Raw genomic sequence first — 20,145 nt, 5'->3', positions numbered from 1 at the left:
ATGAAACATAAAGAGAATATTTGGTATGTCTGATGCTAAAAATAATGCATGTTTAATTTTTTCAGTGATTAACAATAACGTTTGGGAAATAGCCATGCTTTTTTGAGATTCTTCTTATTCTATAACATCTCACAAATGACCACAAAAAAAAAGTCTCAGTGAATCGTGCCCTATGCTCCTGGATTCTCCTTTTTTTAGGAGGTTGCTGTACTTTAATCTTAGCCAGATGGATAAAACTATTTGCTTAAATTTAGTTATCCCGTCTCCTTCCTAAAAATTTTCCAGGATATAATAAAAATTTAAAGTAACTAAATTGATCCCCCTGCGAAAAGTTTTTTTTTTCCCCTGCAAGTATTGACATTTAGCTCAGGTGAACCAGGAAGGGTGCTGAGTTGGGCTGAAGCAGCCACTTAAAATTAGTGCCAGCCCTTGACCTTCTGTTGGTGTGACTTGATCAAGATCAGCTGTTGGACCAGAGGGCAGTGCCTTCTTTAAATCACTATCCAGAGATAATGAGAACTCTCTGGTGTTGCCATTGGGTGCCATGGGTAGACATAGGCACAGGAGGATAGGGGAGGAAAAAAAGGGGAAAAGAAAGAAAGTTGAGAGAGAAAGTGAGGACTGAATCAAAAAAGAGGGTGAGGGTGAGTAAAGGAAGAGGTACCATTTTGTGAATTCACACTCTTAACCTTCCTCTATCCTCCACTATTTGGGATTTAAATTTTTTAACCAAGAGAGAAGCAGTAAGACTGAATTTTGATTAATTATAATACCTTTAGGTGGTGGTGCCTCTTCTTTGGGCTTTGCGACAACTTTTTTAGCATCTTTCTTCACAGCTTTTTTGGCCACTAAAAAATGAGATGTCAGATGTAAACTTTACTAAAATATTTTCATGAAACTGGGAGGTTTATTGAAATTTTTTTTAAAATTTATTTTATTTATTTATTTTTGGCTGTGTTGGGTCTTCATTGCTGTGCAAAGGCTTTGTCTAGTTGTGGTGCTCGGGCTTCTCCTTGTGGTGGCTTCTCTTATTGAGGAGCACAGGCTCTAGGCCCGCGGGCTCAGTAGTTGTAGCACACGGGCATAATTGCTCCGCAGTATGTGGGATCGTCCCGGACCAGGGATTGAACCCATGTCCCCTGCATTGGCAGGCAGATTCTTAACCACTGCACCACAAGGGAAGCCCTGAAATATATATATATATATTTTAATATGTTTTGATGGTAACAAGAGATTCTGCACATTATTGCAAGATATCTGTTTCGGAAAGATCTTGGACTAGAAAGCAGAACAATTTTTTTGGAGGGAGATAGACTATGAAGGGTGATCTTACATCTTCACTGATTTTATGCCTGCTTAAAGTTTTCAAAATTCTAGAGTAGACCCAAGTGATATCATAAATAGAAGAGGTACACCTTTTCATCTTCATTTCACTTAGGTAAGGACACTTTATTATATTTTTCAGGAAAAAGAATAACAAGTGAATTAGTAAAATTAAAGTCCCACCTATGCTACATTGTGGAAGTTTTCTTTTGTCATTGCTGACATTATACCTTGATCCTGGCCCCTGATCGTAACTTGATTATGGCTCCTAGTATTCATGAATAAATAACACTTTTGAATTTTTAAAATATGATTTAATTTCTCAAGTTTCCCAGTGGGCACTCAAACTTAAGTCATGTTGACACTAACAATCAAATCATAAATCATTCATTAAGATAAATTATTATTCCTGACAACAAATATAAGTGGAAATCTATTTTATGATTTTTGATTCTTATTCATTTTTGCTATCATAAGTAGGTGAAATATAGTTAATTATGTTCATATAAATTATAAAAATGCTTTTCTTTGTTATTGAGATTGTAGTAGTCATAAAACTGGAAGTGTTTTTTGTTTTTTTTTTAACTGAATTTCCCCTGAGGATGGCTGAAAACTAGCTCAAGCTTTTGACACCAATTGTAGTAGATATTAGGGAACTAGCATGTCAAACCATGGAAACTACTACAGTAATGGTGGCTTGGCTTTGGAAAAATGTGACTTTGACATGCAGAATTTTTTCCTGATGATGCTGGGAGAATTCTGACAGCAATTCTGAACTCCCCAGAACTCTAGAGAGTCCCAGGCAGTCTGTTGACTGATTAGTTGAGCAGTTTGGGGGCACAAATAGTACAATTTATCTACTGAAATATTTGAGAAGGACAATTTCCTGGCACACTCATGAGTTTATTGGAGAGCTCTTTCCTTAGCTTAAAAAAAAAAAAAAAAAAATCAAAGATATTCCAAATCATATTTTTATAACAAAATAGTGAATTTTAGCGTAGTTAACAGTGTAATTGGGAAAAAACACAAACTATAATTTTAAATCTGACTATACACTAGTATTTTTTATTTCTATAAGCTTCACTAGAATTTGACTGTATCATTTTATTGCTTTATGTAGTAGTTAGGAAAATATGAAATGTGAAATCAGTTTGCCATTAATGCTTAAGTGATTCCTTTAAAATAAACATTTTAATATTAAGCATCATATTTTTTTTTCTGATGATTTTCAGACTTTTAGGCACATGTCTTACATGTTTAGTTAATACTTAAGAGCATATAATTTACATTTTGAAAGGCAATTCAAACTGCTGACCACTAGAGGGCCAACATGTTGCATTAAACGACATTTTCCAGGTCTGTAATAGTTCTATATTTTGACATTTAGGTAGATAACATATAATACCTTCAATACGTTTTGCTGGTGGTTTCTTTTCTTCAGGTGATGGTAGCAACAGGGGGATGGGAGGAACCGCTGTAGGAGGAATTTCTGAAGAAAATAAATGCCATCATAAGTAACATATTTTGGTTTCTTATTTTGTGTGAAATATGATGAAAAGTCTCATGCATTTCTTTCAGTACTTCAAAGGTGTTATAGCAGCAATTCAACAATCAGAACAAACAAAATTAGCATCTATTTATAATTGTAACTACTCTTTTGCTTTGATTTTTAATTACACAGTGAAGAATATGATGAGAAAGAATTTGTTCTTGCTGTATGCTATGGTTTGGCATTGGTAACTTCCTAGTGGTAGGATACTGCAGCTTCAAGCCCAGGGGTCATGGTGCTGGATCTTACCTTCTGGTGGTACTGCTCTGATAGGCATGGTTGGAATTGGAACTCTCGAGTCAGGAATATCTGAAAAGGGACATTTAATAATGATAAGCACCGAGAGACTGAAAACACAGATATTTATTAGACGACTAAGATGTGTTTGATTGTCAGGCATTTCCAACAGCAGAATTTAACATATAGAAACAAAGATATTAAGATTCTTTTGTAGGCAGCCACACATGCAAATTTATTCCCTGTGAAAATTTGTTCTATGGCCAAACTTGATCCTAGATATCAGCTGAATGTGACCTCATTATCTCTAATTTCCCAAACTCACAAAGCCTAACATTGGTATTATTTTACTGAAAGTAATTTTACTGAATAATATTTTACTGAAAAAAAGAAATAATATTTTTAGACATGTTAGTTTGGCTTCTATCATTTACAAAATTACACTGAATGTATTGTAAGGATTGATTCTTTTTTTTTTTTTTTTTAACTTACCAGGAGGCTTCATCTCAAGTTTGATTTCTGCAAAAGAAAAAAAATGATATTTTTTAAAATTTAGAATTGTCTTGGTAGGCTACTTTGTTTCCAAGATTGCACTGTGATTTGAATGGGGTGTTTTCTGACCTTTGGTTGTTAAGTACAGCTCTGCTGTGCTTCTTGCTTCACCTCTGGGCTCCAGTCGAGCAATTACTGAATAGACACCTAAGGAAAAAATCATGAAACGTTTGCTTTCTGATATGTTTGTAAATAATGCTTCTTTATTTAAATATAGTATTTATTTATATTTCTCTTTCCTAAAAAAGTAATCTAGATAGAACTACAGAGTATAAGCATAAACTAGAGTAGAAATAAATAAAACAGGCAAAGTTGAAATTATATAGTCACAGGGACGCTGTCAATTAAGTTACCTTCGTCATCTGGGGTCACGTTGTGGATGGTCATATAATGGCAGCGACCGTCATTCCTGAAGTTGTATTTCTGGCTCTCGGTCAGTTCTGTTGGTCCTTTGTACCATGTTACAATGGCGTCATCGAAGGACACTTCGCACTCGAAGGTGGCAGACTGATGCTCACTCACCACAATGTTCTGTATGCGCTTCGTAAACTGAATTGGTTCAGCTGTTTAAGTACAAAAAGAGTTCAAATTTAGCTTGTTTGGGGAGGAATTTCTTCCACTGTGCTTTCCCCCACAGATGTTTAAAGTCTCTTATCTTTTTATCCGATTGGAAAATAGAAAAAGGCTGAAAAGATAAAACAAGAAGAAAGTGCACTTCTTCGCATTAGTAACAAAAAATTATCCCAATACTTAAGTGTATTCCTACAGGATCAATGTGGGAAAGTTTAAAGAAATCCCTGAAAGTCCTTACAATATTTACATGAAGGCAATAGTCAAGGGTGCTTATAACCCAAAAGTAAAATTTAAACTTTAAAAATGTTAGTGAAATGGGGGCTTCAAAATAAAGGGAACATAAACTTAAATTTTTACTGTATACTTCTCATTCCCCTTTGAAATTCTTTCTTTCCTCTGTAAAATAATTCTGCTATTCAGGATCTAGAATTGTTTAGTTTTTGGCTTGTATAACTTTCCCTGTTAAAATAATTTCAAACTCAGTAGGAAATCTGCACTTCTAAATTTCAAAGGATTCATTTTGAAGAGTTCTGAAACCTGCTTTGCAAGCACACGTGGGCAGGCATGAAGTCCACCCACTGGGAATGGCAGGGTATGTAGCAAGAGAATAGGCTGGCGTGGAGGTCCTTCTGCAAAATTTTATCTGGAAGGCTGGAATTCAACGTACAGCAGTATCATGAATAGCTTAGATGTCATATGTACTCTGGTGAGCTTTTCTTTGAAGGATCATATAAAAGGAGGCAACTATTTAAAAAATAAGTGGTTTCAACTGGATCCTTTAAATGAAAAACGATTTAAAATTTCTGAACTTTAAAATACAACCAGGCCTTGATATCCACTGTAAAGCAAGTCAGAGATGTTGAAATGCTTATGTAAATAAGTCACATAGTTATTTCAACAGCTATAAATGGCTATGCCTGGATGTAGAGCCCATGATTAGAGCCAAATGTTGCTGAATACAGTCTAAAGGTGTAGGTCTTTAGGAAATAAATATTGTTGCTCCTAAGTCCTGGGATTCCACTTCATTTCAGAGATTCAGAGGTTGGAATATGATCTTCCTATGAAATAATTATTTTTGAAAAATAGCTGCTAATCACACATCACATATGTTGTTAATTTTATCTATAAAGTTTCATACAGATAGAGTCAAATTGATTCCTGTAAACAAAATGTCAGCTCCTAGCCAAGATCCTCAAGACACATAGCCATGAAATCTGGTCCTTTCTAAGATTTATTTCTAGAATTCAAAATCATAGATGTGAGAATTATGGCATTTAATAGAATTGTAAAAAAATTACTGAATTTAGCATAATTATGAAATTTAACAGAAATAAGTGTTAGAAAGTCAAGTCATGGTTTAGACTGAAATCTACTTCAGGTCAAAAAGAACTATGCAACAGAATCGGCACTTATGTGAATACTTCCGTTTTGATTTCAAATGGATTTTGAGACGTGAGTGAATGCTATGAGTATGTGTGTTGGGAAATGAGACCACACAAGCGCTTTAAGATACATGTGATGGCAGGGTTGCAGGGGTCCTGCACAACATTGGCCACTGACCGATGCTGTGATAACTCCAGCCACAGTCTTTCACCCACCTTCAATTCTGAGCTCTGCTGAAGTTTCAAGGTCTTCGTATTTGCAGGTGTACTGACCCTGGTCCTCTGCTTGCACATCTGCAATGGTCAGCTTATGGACTTTGTGCTCCACTTCTGTTTTATATCTACCTTGGGGTTTAACGATTCTGCCATTTCTGAACCATTCGGATTTTACATTTGGCACAGAAAACTGGCAAGTCATGGTACAAGTCTGGCCTTCTTTCAAAGTAACATCCTGAAGATGCCGTTCCCAGGCAGGCTCTGTGGGTATGATACAATATACATTTTGTACGATATCACATGTGATGTACTCAGTAATAAATTCATCTCACAAATTTTTTAAAAATAATAAAACTCTTTTTCCTTACCAATTACAGTTAGTTTAGCACTAGCGATGTGTGGACCACACACCAATCTATAATTGCCCTGATCTTTAAGTTGACAGTTTTTGACTCTGAGTGTATGTTGATCACCATCAATGCTTATTTCAAATTTATCACTGGGTTCCAGTTTTTCAGTCCCTTTGTACCATGAAAGCTTGATTTCTGGATAATTAATCTTAATGTCAATTTCAAACACAGCATCATTATCTTTCAAAACTGTCTGATTTTCAATGTCCTTGATCAAAGTGACAGGCTAGGAGAATAAAGAATTAAAATGCATTAGTCACTCCTTCCCTTGTAATTCCCAATAATAATTTGTTCATTTTGTGATCAGCATAATTCATTTTACCTCTGTCTGTGACAGCCTTTGCTGAATAAATGATACAAGTTCCTCAAATTCCTTTTCTTCCTTCTCTGACTTCTCTACTTCCTCAATTTCCTAGGGAGAAAAAAAGCATAAGTATTACAATATGGAATAAAATTTGAATTAGAGGACAAATGATTATATTTAACTTCCATTTTTGATGCTGCTTAGGTTATATTAACTGATCTTATACAACTGTAGGGTTCTGGAAACTCAAAAGGTGTATGTTAGATGTTTCAAGTGTGAATTTTTAAAGATGATACTATATACAAAAGATCATACCAATCTATGTGTCTCTTCTACTTGACTTTGCTTTAGCATTTCAAATGCTTGAAGAAGACCCCGGAAGTCAGTGATTCCATACATGCGGGCATATTTTTCATATTCTTTTGGATCAATATTTTTGAGAAGTTCCATGATATCAATTTCCTCTTCTTCCCCAGCTCCTTTCTTTAAGGCTGGAGTCCTAAATGAAATAAGAAATAAACATGAATCACCTGTCTTCTACTTATTTTGAATTGTCTATCATCATTCAAAGATTATAAATGTAATAAAATTTTTTTCACAAAGGAATAGTTTTGTGTCCTTTATTTAAGAACTACTAATTTTACCATGTTAACTGTGAAACAAACAAACAAACAAAATTGTGGGTTTGGAGGTGGAGTGGATTAAGATCAGACTATAGTCACAAAGTATGGAAATTTGATCAAAGAGTTTAAGAAAGGATAACAAAAATATTTTTGTAAGCTTTACAACAAAAGAGGCTAATGAAAGAATTATAAGGAAAAATAATAATAGCCATGGAAAGCATCAATAAAGAATACATATATCATGAGGAAAATATGTAGAAATTAAATGTTGATTAATTGATTAACAGTGATGTTGAAACATAATTGGTTTTGAAATTATTGGCAATTATGGAAAATGCTTAAAATGGTTGATCTAGAAAGCCATTCAGAGCAAGAGAAATTACACATAGAAACAAAAATTTCATGCCTAGACACACAGGTTTCTCTACAGGCCATTTCCTTAGTTCAGAATTTTAATAAAAATTCACCTCATTCTCAAAATTTTCTCAAGATTATTCAGAACTTGATGTTAATGCACCACTAACTTCCACTCAAATACTGTGTATTTGCTTATCTGTTTCTGTTAAAATGTCTATATGCTAATGTTCTTTCACAATCTGAATCTTGGAGGGGATGGTCCATGAATGGAACATTACCGTGCATGGTATTTTATTGAACTTACTTTTTCAGCATTGCTCTAAGATCTCCTTCAATTTTCTCTTGTTTCTTCCTTTCATCCACCTGTAGATTAACATTACTTTCAATTTCACCATGCTTGTTAAATGCGACACATCGGTATAATCCAGAATCAGTTTTTGTGGTGCCTCTGATCTCCAGCTTTGCTTCACCGCCTTTCTGGTGGATAAAAATTCGACCTCCTTGGCTTAATTGTCTCCACTTCCCTTTTGTCCACTTAACATCTGGAACTGGATCACCTCCAACTTTTGCGATGAATGTTGCAGTGGTTTCTAAGGAACAATGAAAACAAATCAATAAAAATTTAATTTTCCAAAACCAGTTTTTCTGAAATGAAATCAGCAGTAAAATGTACAAGATAGATGAAGATGTAATTTTCAGGAAGTACTTACTTTCTACAACTCTCATACTCTGAGGTTCTGATATGAAGAAGAGTTTTCCATCTACTGCTGCTTTCTTAGCTGCTGGGACGGCAGCCGGTTTGTCTAAAAAAACACGTTTACATGTTTTTTTAAAAAATCACAATTACCTTCAAATTGTAATAAATAATTTCCTTTGAAAAACAGGCTTTAAGAATTTGGCAATGTCACAAATACTACACACTCTATATGAGAGTGGATTATAGAAGACAAAGCAGTTTCATAGACATTTATAACTAGTTGTAGTCATTACATGCAGATTGAACTGCAATCACATTAATAGCATCAAGTTTTATATTTCTCAACTTGGTTTTATTATATAGATTTCCTTTAGGGATATGATATCAGGCTACCTTATGTCACATTATTATAGGCTCATTTTTGGAACTCCACTTAGTTACATCCTTTTGGATATGGTGAAGGAAAGGTCAAGAAGTGTGATGGTGAACTTGGGGTACTTTCAGAAAATTTGTATGGAAATTATTGCCACTAAATGACCTAATATTTCAATTATAATAAGGAGACTATAAATTGCAAAGGAGCAGTAACTGATAATTCTAAAAATCTAATTCCATTCTTACTTAAATTGTAATAAGCAAATAAGCAAATAAACACAAGCAGTTGACTTAATCCAAATAATAGTTTTGAGGTGTCTGTACCTTTAATGGTCACTTTTGATTTGGAAGTGTCACTTCCAGCCACGTTTGAAGCTTTACACACATAATCTCCCGCATCTGCTTTAGCCACATCCTTGAGTTCCAGCACAGCAGTCCCATTAGCAAAGCTGAAGCTGCATCTGTCTGAGGGCTTTATTTCCCTGCCAGCCTTCAACCACTGGATCCTGATCGGTTCTGATCCCTGGACGTGGCAGCTAAGCTGCACGGATTCTCCTTCACTAACTGTTACTGGAGTAAGGTGCTGATCAAACACAGGTGGCTTCTTAGGTGCTAGAATTAGAAAGGGATTTTCATGAGGAACATAAAAACAAAAAAATATTAAACTCCAGAAAAGAAACAAGTTTTGCCTCTAACAGGTAGCACTGGTTGCTATAATAGAACTGAATCATGTGCCTTTATCTCTGAAAGCAATAGTTACATGTGTTGGATTTTATAAATAGAAAAAGGTTTAAAAACAAGCAAAGAACAGATGCCATGCTGCCCATGAATTACCCAAGCATCTGTGTTTTGCAAACATTAGGCTCTGCAAACACTGCCCTGGCCGTTCCTATAAATTTCGATGTCATATAGAACCGTTGATTCTCTCAAACCTGCGTGCAGCTGTATTTTCACTGAACCCTAAAAACGAAGGGCCTATTGGAGAACTCTGCTCACGATATACAATGTTTGCTACCCTCTGGGAAAGAAAGCCAACATTTGAGTAACCATGAGCCCACATGTTAATATGTGATTTTCTCTTATGATCATCTTTAGCTATTATATGCAGCTACAGTAGCATTTAAAATCCAACCTTTGCCCAAAGGAATGAGGCGTTGAAGCTCAGGGCTCAACTGAAAACCAGTGAAGAAGATATCAGTAACATGACGGGAAGGCCATGTATAGCTTGGTGTTATGTAATGATTTTATTGAATGGTTCTGAGACCTACATGTAAGGAAAACAAGCAATATTCATGATTGCAAAGATGAAAACTTCTGATATCTATTCATTTTTAAACTCTATGGATAAAAAGCCTCAGAATTCTATAGAAAGTATTTATCTACTCAATGTAAAACCATCATGAATGTAAAAAAGCCACTGCTAAGCACACATTCTTCATTTAACTAAATGTTTTTAAAATCAAATGCATTTAAGTACTACTGAGTGATGAAATTAGAATTATAAAAAGCTAACTCAATGATATTAGCTTATTAGTAATATTAATCTATTGATGATGTTAACCTACTGTCTGTGCACCCTGACATGGCCAGCTAGATCATCAGAGTTGGTAATTAACTCCCAGCTGTTCAAGGAAGTTAGCCTGTAAAGTGATTTTGATGAACTGCCTCATAATTATATGGATGAAACAAATGGGACCTAATGAAACTTAAAAGCTTTTGCACAGCAAAGGAAAACATAAACAAGATGAAAAGACAACCCTCAGAATGGGAGAAAATATTTGCAAATGACCAACTGACAAAGGATTAATCTCCAAAATTTACAAGCAGCTCATGCAGCTCAATATCAAAAAAACAAACAACCCAATCCAAAAATGGGCAGAAGACCTAAACAGACATTTCTCCAAAGAAGATATACAGATGGCCAACAAACACATGAAAGGATGCTCAACATCACTAATCATTAGAGAAATGCAAATCAAAACTACAGTGAGGTATCACCTCACACCAGTCAGAATGGCCATCATCAAAAAATCTACAAACAATAAATGCTGGAGAGGGTGTGGAAAAAAGGGAACCCTCTTGCACTGTTGGTGGGAATGTAAATTGATACAGCCACTATGGAGAACAGTATGGAGGTTCCTTAAAAAACTAAAAACAGAACTACCATACGACCCAGCAATCCCACTACTGGGCATATACCCTGAGAAAACCATAATTCAAAAAGAGTCATGTACCACAATGTTCATTGCAGCTTTATGTACAGTAGCCAGGACATGGAAGCAACCTAAGTGTCCGTCAACAGATGAATGGATAAAGAAGATGTGGCACATATATACAATGGAATATTACTCAGCCATAAAAGGAAACGAAATTGAGTTATTTGTAGTGAGGTGGATGGACCTAGAGTCTGTCATACAGAGTGAAGTAAGTCAGAAAGAGAAAACAAATACCATATGCTAACACATATATATGGAATCTAAAAAAAAAAAAAAAAAGTTCTGACAAACCTAGGGGCAGGACGGGAATAAAGATGCAGACATAGAGAATGGACTTGAGGACACGGGGAGGGGGAAGGGTAAGCTGGGACAAAGTGACAGAGTGGCATGGACATATATACACTACCAAATGTAAAATAGATAGCTAGTGGGAAGCAGATACATAGCACAGGGAGATCAGCTCGGTGCTTTGTGACCACCTAGAGGGTTGGGATAGGGAGGGTGGGAGGGAGACACAAGAGGGAGGAGATATGGGGATATATATATGTGTATAGCTGATTCACTTTGTTATAAAGCAGAAACTAACACACCATTGTAAAGCAATTATACTCCAATAAAGATGTTAAGAAAAAAAAAAGAAAAAAAGTTATATGGATGAAGCCATTATGGTTAGAGGATCAGATTGAGAAGATCTCCTTAAACAATACAGTCTATTTCTTTGCCTCAAGCTATGACTGTGTATTCATAATGATATGCAACATCTTTCCACCCATTTTTTTTTTCTTTCTGAGCAAATTTTACCCTTTTGTATGAGGTTAATATTCATGTACAGGCTAAAAGCTTTGGGCAATATATGTCAGACAATAATCCTTTAGAAATATCCTTAGAAAAGAAAATGTTTCAGAATGTGATAGAACTCAAAATAAGCAAAGGTAATGCAATATTCAATGATGAAAATTTTTAAAAATCTCAAAACAAATGTGCTTCATAAAAATTTATATGTCACTTATGTATGAATTTCAAAATAGACTTAAACTTCTAACTACCTGAGAGAATTTCGAGATGTGATTTACAAGCTAAGGTACAGTCCATTTATTATATGGCACCTACTTTCCTGGGCCACGTAATTAAATTACAACTAATATATATGTTTTAGTAAACATATGTGGAATTGTGGCAAGCCAATTCAATAATATATATTCATATCTGTTATAACTTACTTGGTCGAGATGTCAGAAGAAACACACATGGCTGTCTAATAGGCAGTAAAGAAAAACACAGCATGCCAGGGGCTCTGAAGGTGACTTACCTTTGATGACGACTGAAGATGTACACAGAGCAGAGCCTGCATCATTTGACACTTTGCACGTGTACAAACCAGCGTCGTCCATGCCTGCCTTCTTGACTTGCAGCAGAAGTGTGTTGTTCTTGAATGTGATTTCACAGTTAGACGTTGGATGGATCTCTACGTTATTTTTGTACCAAGCGACAGAGATAGGCTGGGAACCAGCAACAAGGCCCTCGAGTTTGAAAGAGTTCCTTTCTGTTTCTTCTACTGTCTCCGAGAGTTTTTTAGTGAAACTTGGTGGGATTAGCCGCTCTGTAAGAAAGTTCAAGGATATATGAAGTGGAATCCAGAAGTAGGTTATTAATGGGAGGCTTTTCAAGAAAGAAAAGTCATACTTTAAGTTCAAAGTCAATGCTGACCAACTGAATACAGCATATCAGTGTAATGTTCCTAAACAATTTGGCCTCCTTCCACAAGCTTAGCTTATTTTTAAATTTAAAAAAAATTTTAAATTTTACATTGGCATATAGTTGATTTACAATGTTGTGGTTTTTTTTTCTTTTATTTTCACAAGCTTATTTTAAACTGTTCTCTGATTTATGGGATGGATGATAAGAATAACTTATGGTCATTTACAGAACCAGATATTTGTAAAAAAAAAACAAAGAAAAAAGTGGGGAGGGAAGGAGTGGTCTTAGGGTTATGTAGGATATATAAAAACTTAGAGAAATACAGATTTAAAAGATCACTTTTTCTCTAGAGAAACTTATTTCTTCTGAAACATTTCTATGTCAGTGGTTTAAAAATGTGCTACATTTTATCCGTCCTAATAAAACCGCACCCTTAGGATGTGATATTCAAAGATACCTTTTATATTGAGCTGAGCCGTGCAGGAGTCCTCTCCCACTTCATTGACAGCATAGCACGTATACTGTCCAGAGTCTCCTTTGTCTACTTTCAGGATTGTCAGGTGCGCGCTGTTTTCCAGATAACTAATCTGACAGTTTCTGCCACTTTGGATCTCTCTGTTGTCTTTGGCCCAGGTGACCTTTATTGGTTGCGTCCCCGTCACATGGCACTCAAAGTCCGCACTGTCTCCCACCACAGCATCCACAGGGGCAAGAGGGATGTCAAAGAAGGGCGGGTTCTTCCCCTCTGAGAGGAGAGCAGAAAGACAAGGTTTCAGGCTCCATACCTGACCATCCCAGTTCACACAAATCCTCCTCCCCTAATTTCAAATTTGGTTATAAAAAATTTAATTACAGAAGTAGAAATTTAAGAATCCACAGACCTGTGAGAATGAGTCTGGCATTGGAAGAAGCAGAACCTATAGGATTTGTAGCTGTGCAAGAATACTGGCCTGCAGAACTCCGATCTGTTTGAAAAATATTGAGAGTGGCTACATTATCTAAAAATGATGTTTGTACATTGGGGCCATCTTTCAACGGCTTGCCATCTTTAAACCAAGACACCGAGATAGGTTCTGATCCACTGACAGCACACTCAAAAACAACTGGCAGCCCGACTGTTTCTTGAACATCTCTCAACTGTCGAGAAAACGACGGTGGAAGTTTTTCCTCTGTAGGAATAGAATTAAAGTAATGAATACTTCTGGACATTTTGAATTTACTGAATATTCTTCTCACAATTATTGTTATATAAATAATGGGATTCCTATAAAAATATCAGGAGGTATTCACATATCTTGAATTAACTTGGACTCAAAGAAAAGCAGGTAAATTTCTGGAGCAAAAGTTTTACTTTGATGCCACGCTGACGCATGGTAGGTGTAAAAATATGTAAGCCAACAGAGAAACTGATTGGCTTAAGGTACATCTCCGGCATGTAGCAGATTCTCTTACTTTTTAAGACTGCTTTCTAGCAATCGGCATGAGACACCCATGGGTGGAATTTTAAAAAATAGGGTTACTCATTTTTCTGAAAGATTTAATTATAGAGACAAATGATGACATGATCCTTCCAAATGAAGATTTAGTCATTTTATCTCTCTCTGTAAAGGCGATCAAAAAAGATAAACTGCTAATTTGTAGGCAGAACTACTTAAGCAGAAAGTTTTGCATTTGGAAGGATTTTCCTAAAAAGAAGACCCTCGCCAGATATTTTAAATCTTGTTCAAAAGAAACACATTCATTCACTTAAAAAATATTGCAATCACCTTGAACAGTCAGGAAAGTTGATGAAGAAACTTCTCCCACACTGTTTTCAGCCCTGCAGATATATTCTCCACTGTCATTACTATCAACCTGGTTGAAAACCAGTGTAGCAACATTGTTCCTAAAATGCATTTTGTAGGTAGTCGTGGGTCTCAATTTCGTGTCTCCTTTATACCAGGACACCCCAATTTCAGGGGTCCCAGCAAGTTGGCATTGCAAAGAGGCAGAATCTCCAACAGTCACCTTCACAGGCTCCAACTGCTTGACAAAATATGGTGGTTCTGCAGCCAAGAGAGATAACCAGTCATGAAGGAGACATGCCAGGATGGTTATTTGTATATAAAGATACGAATGTGCAATCATAACAAACCTAGTATCAGGATTTGTGCTGAACAGGAGTCTTTCCCGGAAGCATTTTCAATGTAGCAGTTGTACTGTCCTGCATCCTCCAGTGTGCTGCTTGGAATTTCCAGGATAGCAGATTTTTCAGTTGTGGTTATATTACACCTCTGAGAAGGAGTTATATTTGTGCCATTTTTCTTCCACGTAACTGAAATGGGAAGAGTTCCAGTATACGTGCCCTCTAGGATCAGGGGTTTTCCTTTCTCTAGGCTGTAATCATTGAGCTTCTTCACAAATTTGGCTGGGGCTGTAGCAGGCAAATTGAAAACATGAAATAAAGCACATACACACACAGATACAGGCACACCTATTACTTCATGTATATTAATTGTAAAAATGCAGAATGGCAGTCAAACAAACCTTTTACATATAGATGTGTTGTACAAGAAGCTTTGCCAGCTTCATTACTAACGATGCAGGTATATTCTCCACTTTGTGAGGTATCTACATCAAACAGCTCCAGTTCAGCGACTGAATCCTCCAAAGACACATTACATCTGTCCCCTGGTACTAGTTCACTGCTACCCTTGAACCAGCTGACACTGAACGGGGGTGTTCCTTTTACAAGGCTTGTGAAAGTTACGTTTGTTCCAGTTAAAACATCCATGGGATCAGGTTTCTGAACAAAAGATGGCGGTTCTAAACAAAAAAGCCCATACCAGAAAAAGTTTACTGTTTTTGAATTTTGATGACAAAAATGTTGAATAAATAATGAAATGCAATTCTATTTTGCTGTATTTTTAGCTGACCTCTCACAGTCAAAGGAGCACTGCACTCTGCAGAACCAGCCACGTTAGTAGCTATACATGTGTAGTCGCCGGCGTCCGACTCTTCCAGCACGTTCACAGTTAAGGTACAAGTGTTATCCGTCAGGGTGGTCTGGTACTTCCTTCCACTGCTGATCTCGTTTCCTTCATGGAACCAGGAGACGGAGATTGGAGGTGATCCATAGACTTTACACTCCATTACCACTGAGGAACCAGATAGACCATTTGTCTCTTTCAATTTTCTCGTGAACGAAGGAGGAACAGTTCGGTCTGAATGTGATAAAAATCAAACAAACAAGGACATCAGTTATAAAATGATTCGAAGAGAGAATTATTGTCTTTTTGATGGAATATGCCTAGATCCATTTGGCTCTTCTGTGAGGATATCACAGAGTTCCCAGTGAGGTCACACCGGGGAAAGCCTTGAGAATCAGTGGACAAGATGTGCTAGGTGACTTATTAGGAATCTTGGTCTCTCTTTGCTGTGAATCATTATGTGGAGAATGACTCCAGCATAAGTGACAGTAGAAGACCACATATCCTTATTCCTTATCCAGGGATTAAGTGTTACTCCTACAACCCTGAATTGTGGAAATTCCTCCAAAAGAAAGGGATAGAACTTTTGGACTTGGTTTTCTTCTAACTCTATAGGTCTACGACCTCTGATTTTGCTGATTCAGAGGATGTCAGACTCATGTCACGCTGTAGAATGTGGAGTTTCTCATACACACATATGTAAACCGGGAACTATACTATAATAACATTGAAACAGAAGCCCAACCAACCAACCTGAAACATGAACTGAGGCTGTGCAGCTGTCTTTGCCCACAGAGTTTTGCACCTCAAAACTGTACACCCCACTGTCACTGGGGTCCACGTTAATGATCTTAAGGCCAGATAGTTTGTTGAAGAAGCTTATTTTGTATTTGCTATCACTTGTCAGCTCTTTTGCATCCTTAAACCACTTAGTAGTGAGTTCGGGTGTGCCAGTGACCATGCACTCCAAGGTACAGGTGTCTCCCGTGGTCACTTTTATGGATTCTGGCTTTTCCACAATTGCTGCAGGCTCTGGAACGAGATGTAAATTGTATTCAAATGTTAAAATCACATTGAAAAACTAAAGAAGACACAAGTACTGGTAAGTGCGTGCCTCCTATTCATGATGACATTCTATCTGCACTAACCGAGGATGGACGCTGTGGCGAAGCACTCTTGCATTCCGGCATCGTTTTTGATCTGACAGGTGTATTTCCCGGCATTGGCTGTTTCCACTCTTGAAAACTGTAGGGTTGCAATGTTTTCTGAATAAGAGATCCATATGTTGTCACTTTCTCTGACGATCTCCCCCTTGTCTTTGAACCACACCACGGAAATGGGCTCAGTGCCTTCAATAGTAGCCTGAAGCTGAACTTCTTCACCAACGATGGCAGATATGTCACTGGGCTTCTTCACAAATCTTGGTGGTGCTGATGAAAAAGAGGCAAAATCAGGGATTTAAAATGTGTGGAGCTATGAGTATTTCCCTCAAAGCTATGACTGCTAGGAATCAAACTGGTGATCATGTGTCGTTTCTATTTCTTAAAGAAGAGGCATTTTTGGTGAATGGGAGCAGAGATGCATTAGAGTTTGTACTAAGCAGAAAGAGTCGAACATCTTGGCCTCTCTAGCTTTCTAAATCCGATCAAAACCTATTGGGAAAATTGTCTAAAAGGGTCATTAGTAGGATTTAGCAATGGGATGGGCACTAAATATAAAAGGATTTAGAAAGGAGACAGGGGAAAAGTACCAGACAGCTAGTGGTAAAGGATGGGGCAAGAGCTGAGGGGCCAACAGGGTATTAAAGTTAGAAGGAAAACTGTAAGCAGAAGAGGATGGAGTCACTCTAACCTTTCAGAGTGATGGAACCAACACAGGTGTCACCCCCGACGTCGTTCGTGGCTTTACACTGATACTCCCCAATGTCTGCAGCACTGACGTTCAGGATGTGAATACTCGTCAGGAAGTTCTCAGACATTATCTTGTACTTCTTGCCACTCCTAAGTTCTCTCTTGTCTTTATGCCAAGAAACTTGAAACGGGGGGGTGCCCTGAAGCTCACATTCAAGGTGAACATCAGCTCCTTCCAGCGTCTCAACGGGATGAGGCTTTTTGCGGAAAACGGGTGGTTCTAAAATTAGGAAAAAAGGAAAATTAGGATGTGTTCTGTAACTATGTAGTTACAAGTAAGAATCAGTTTTCCATTCCACCATAGAGAGAGAACATCACACTCGATTTTCTATTGTGTCCTTTAAAATTTTTAGAACCTCGACGGAGAGTCAAACAGGGAATTGAGAGAACAACTAGGAGGAAGCTAACGTGAAAAACATGAAAGAAGGGTAGGAGCTGACCTTTAACTTTTAAGGAGGTGCTGCTGCTTGCTCTGCCCACTGCGTTGTGGGCCTCGCACGTGTAGTCTCCGCTGTCTTCCACAGTGAGAGCGTGAATTTCCAATACCACCACCGAGTCAAGGAATGACATTCTGAATTTACTGCTCTCTTGAATTTCAGTCTCATCCTTATACCATAAAACTTTGATTTCTGGAGACCCTCCTATTTTACATTCATATCTTGTAGATTCACCTTGTTTCATGATTCTTGAAGGTTCTAGCTTCTTAATGAACCTGGGGGGTTCTATGGAAGCAAGACAGAAAACACAAGGGAAGAGATGGGAAAGACACGTATAATTCAGGATGAAGTGAAAAATCAAACAGAGAGGTCTTTAGCTCTGGAAAACAAATTTATTTGCTGCAGTTCAAGGAAGAATAGTTAGGTGAAACTTAACTAGAAAATTCCTATAAAATATATTTATTTTTGTAAGCACCCACATCAAATATTATTGCAAAAGGAAAGAAGAAGAGACATTAATCCCTTTTGTGCAATCCTCCTACCAGCAAAAGAATCACTTTGTGCAAGATCACAGTCAGAGTGTGTATCTGTTGGTGAAATCACACTACGGTTTACAGGGATTGAGAGAGTTTGATTACTTTCTTGTATGTGAATCAGTGCAGAACGGTCTATTTCCTATGGCTGCAAAGATATCAGTTATGTACTACGAAGAGTCAGAGTAGCAAAATTGGGTCAGATATCTTAATATTTTAAAGTGCTGTTTTCTCTTATAGGCCTTAAATAGATATTTCTTCAACCTTCATAATATCCCTTTGAAGTGGGGAGAACAACCGCTTTCTTCATTAACTGAATCAAAAAATTCAAGTTTAGGGAGATAAAAATAATAAGCGATATATCACAGAGCACGTGGGCTGCTAAATCTAACTCTGTTTTAATTTAAAGTTATTTATAAACTATCACCAGAAAAACCCTTAAAAATGCTCTCATGGGTTAGACCAGCAGCTCATTGAGTTAAATGTTTGATTTCTGACCACAGCAGCCTTGAACACGCTACAGAGACACATGGTTGCCTTCCACGATGTCAGATATTGATGTACTCCCCAGTCCCCTGGCTTCCACTGTTATTTAAGTGGGGCTAGTAGAGGAAAAGAAGTTGACACAATCTGACTCTTCTTGAAGGACTTGATAGTTTGGGGCTCTGCTAGCCCCTCGAGGAACAAAATCCATTAATTTATAAACTAATGTGGAAAGTAAGTCATTCGAGACAACTTCCTTTTATTGTCCTAAGATAATTTCTTTCAAACTTGGGTTTTCTTGCAATTCCATGAAAAGTTTTTGTTCACTCTCCCTCTAGTCTCTATTTTCAGCCTTTGAAAATGGACCTTCAGTCCATGTTTGACCAGTTTTATATTTTTTTAAATAAACATTATAAAAAACTTGCTCCCACTTAGAAGACCCTGGATCTATTCAATCACTTCCAATTCCTAGATCATAGTCCTAAACATATCTTTCGAGCACACGCTTTCTCCTATATTTTCAGACGTTGAAATGAGACCTTACTACTTCACTTGAACAAGTACCTTGTACACCCAGATGAGCAGAACAAGAGTCTTTTCCAGCGACGTTGCTTGCATAGCAGGTGTATTGCCCAGCATCGCCTTTGCCTACTTTGAGAACCGTCAGAGTGGCAGTATTTTCAACCAAAGTCATCTTGTAGTTGCCTCCAGGGCGAATCTCTCGGTTATCTTTGGCCCAAGTGATCTTGATTGGTGCAGTTCCAGTTATGTGACATTTAAAAGAACCACTTTCTCCAAGAGCAAGATCTACTGACTCAGGCTTTAGATCAAAGAAAGGAGGTACTTCATGTTCTGAAAAGAATGAAGACCAACATGGTGACTTCAGTTTTCATGCTCCCAGACGTGGAGCAGAAACTAAGTGGCACCAGACCTTTGGTGGCCCGGAGCAGTGAAACTGCTTTATGATGAAGAGGGTAATGTGATGAGCTACTCACCTAAGAGGATGAGCTTCGCACTGGATGAAGCTGTCCCAAGAGGATTGGAAGCCGAGCAACTGTACTGACCAACATGGCTCTGGTCAGTTTGCAAAATCTGAAGAGTTGCTACATTATGAACAAAAGATGTTTGCAAATTAGCATCATCTTTCAAAAGTACCCCATCTTTGAACCAAGACACTTGAAGAGGTTCTGAGCCATTGATGCGACATTCAAATGCAACTGGGAAGCCAAGGGTCTCCTGAACATCCTTCAGTTTTCTTGCAAAGGAAGGTGGAAGTTTGCGCTCTGGAAGGGAGTCACAGA

The 20,145-nt window shown here is 37.3% G+C and overlaps 1 protein-coding gene across 1 annotated transcript in view; it reads right to left on the bottom strand.

Moving 5' to 3' along the window:
* The window catches only part of TTN (titin), a 285,431-nt gene that overhangs the window by 169,869 nt on the left and 95,417 nt on the right, over positions 1–20,145 (bottom strand). The window contains exons 84-109 of the mRNA XM_082395621.1: positions 19,840–20,127; positions 19,409–19,696; positions 17,832–18,113; positions 17,333–17,611; positions 16,630–16,911; positions 16,235–16,513; positions 15,428–15,715; positions 15,039–15,317; positions 14,647–14,925; positions 14,279–14,557; positions 13,394–13,681; positions 12,970–13,257; positions 12,124–12,414; positions 8,923–9,210; positions 8,237–8,329; positions 7,831–8,116; positions 6,862–7,045; positions 6,565–6,654; positions 6,201–6,468; positions 5,833–6,093; positions 4,015–4,224; positions 3,731–3,808; positions 3,602–3,628; positions 3,122–3,181; positions 2,729–2,812; positions 774–848 (exon numbers count right to left, since the gene is read on the bottom strand). Coding sequence (XP_082251747.1) covers positions 774–848; positions 2,729–2,812; positions 3,122–3,181; positions 3,602–3,628; positions 3,731–3,808; positions 4,015–4,224; positions 5,833–6,093; positions 6,201–6,468; positions 6,565–6,654; positions 6,862–7,045; positions 7,831–8,116; positions 8,237–8,329; positions 8,923–9,210; positions 12,124–12,414; positions 12,970–13,257; positions 13,394–13,681; positions 14,279–14,557; positions 14,647–14,925; positions 15,039–15,317; positions 15,428–15,715; positions 16,235–16,513; positions 16,630–16,911; positions 17,333–17,611; positions 17,832–18,113; positions 19,409–19,696; positions 19,840–20,127 — 5,694 coding nt within the window. The remainder of the gene's footprint in view (positions 1–773; positions 849–2,728; positions 2,813–3,121; positions 3,182–3,601; positions 3,629–3,730; positions 3,809–4,014; positions 4,225–5,832; positions 6,094–6,200; positions 6,469–6,564; positions 6,655–6,861; positions 7,046–7,830; positions 8,117–8,236; positions 8,330–8,922; positions 9,211–12,123; positions 12,415–12,969; positions 13,258–13,393; positions 13,682–14,278; positions 14,558–14,646; positions 14,926–15,038; positions 15,318–15,427; positions 15,716–16,234; positions 16,514–16,629; positions 16,912–17,332; positions 17,612–17,831; positions 18,114–19,408; positions 19,697–19,839; positions 20,128–20,145) is intronic.

This window comes from Balaenoptera borealis, assembly GCF_965194805.1.
Source record: "Balaenoptera borealis genome assembly, chromosome: 6".
NCBI lineage: Eukaryota > Metazoa > Chordata > Mammalia > Artiodactyla > Balaenopteridae > Balaenoptera > Balaenoptera borealis.
This window is presented reverse-complemented; position numbering and strand designations above follow the sequence as displayed.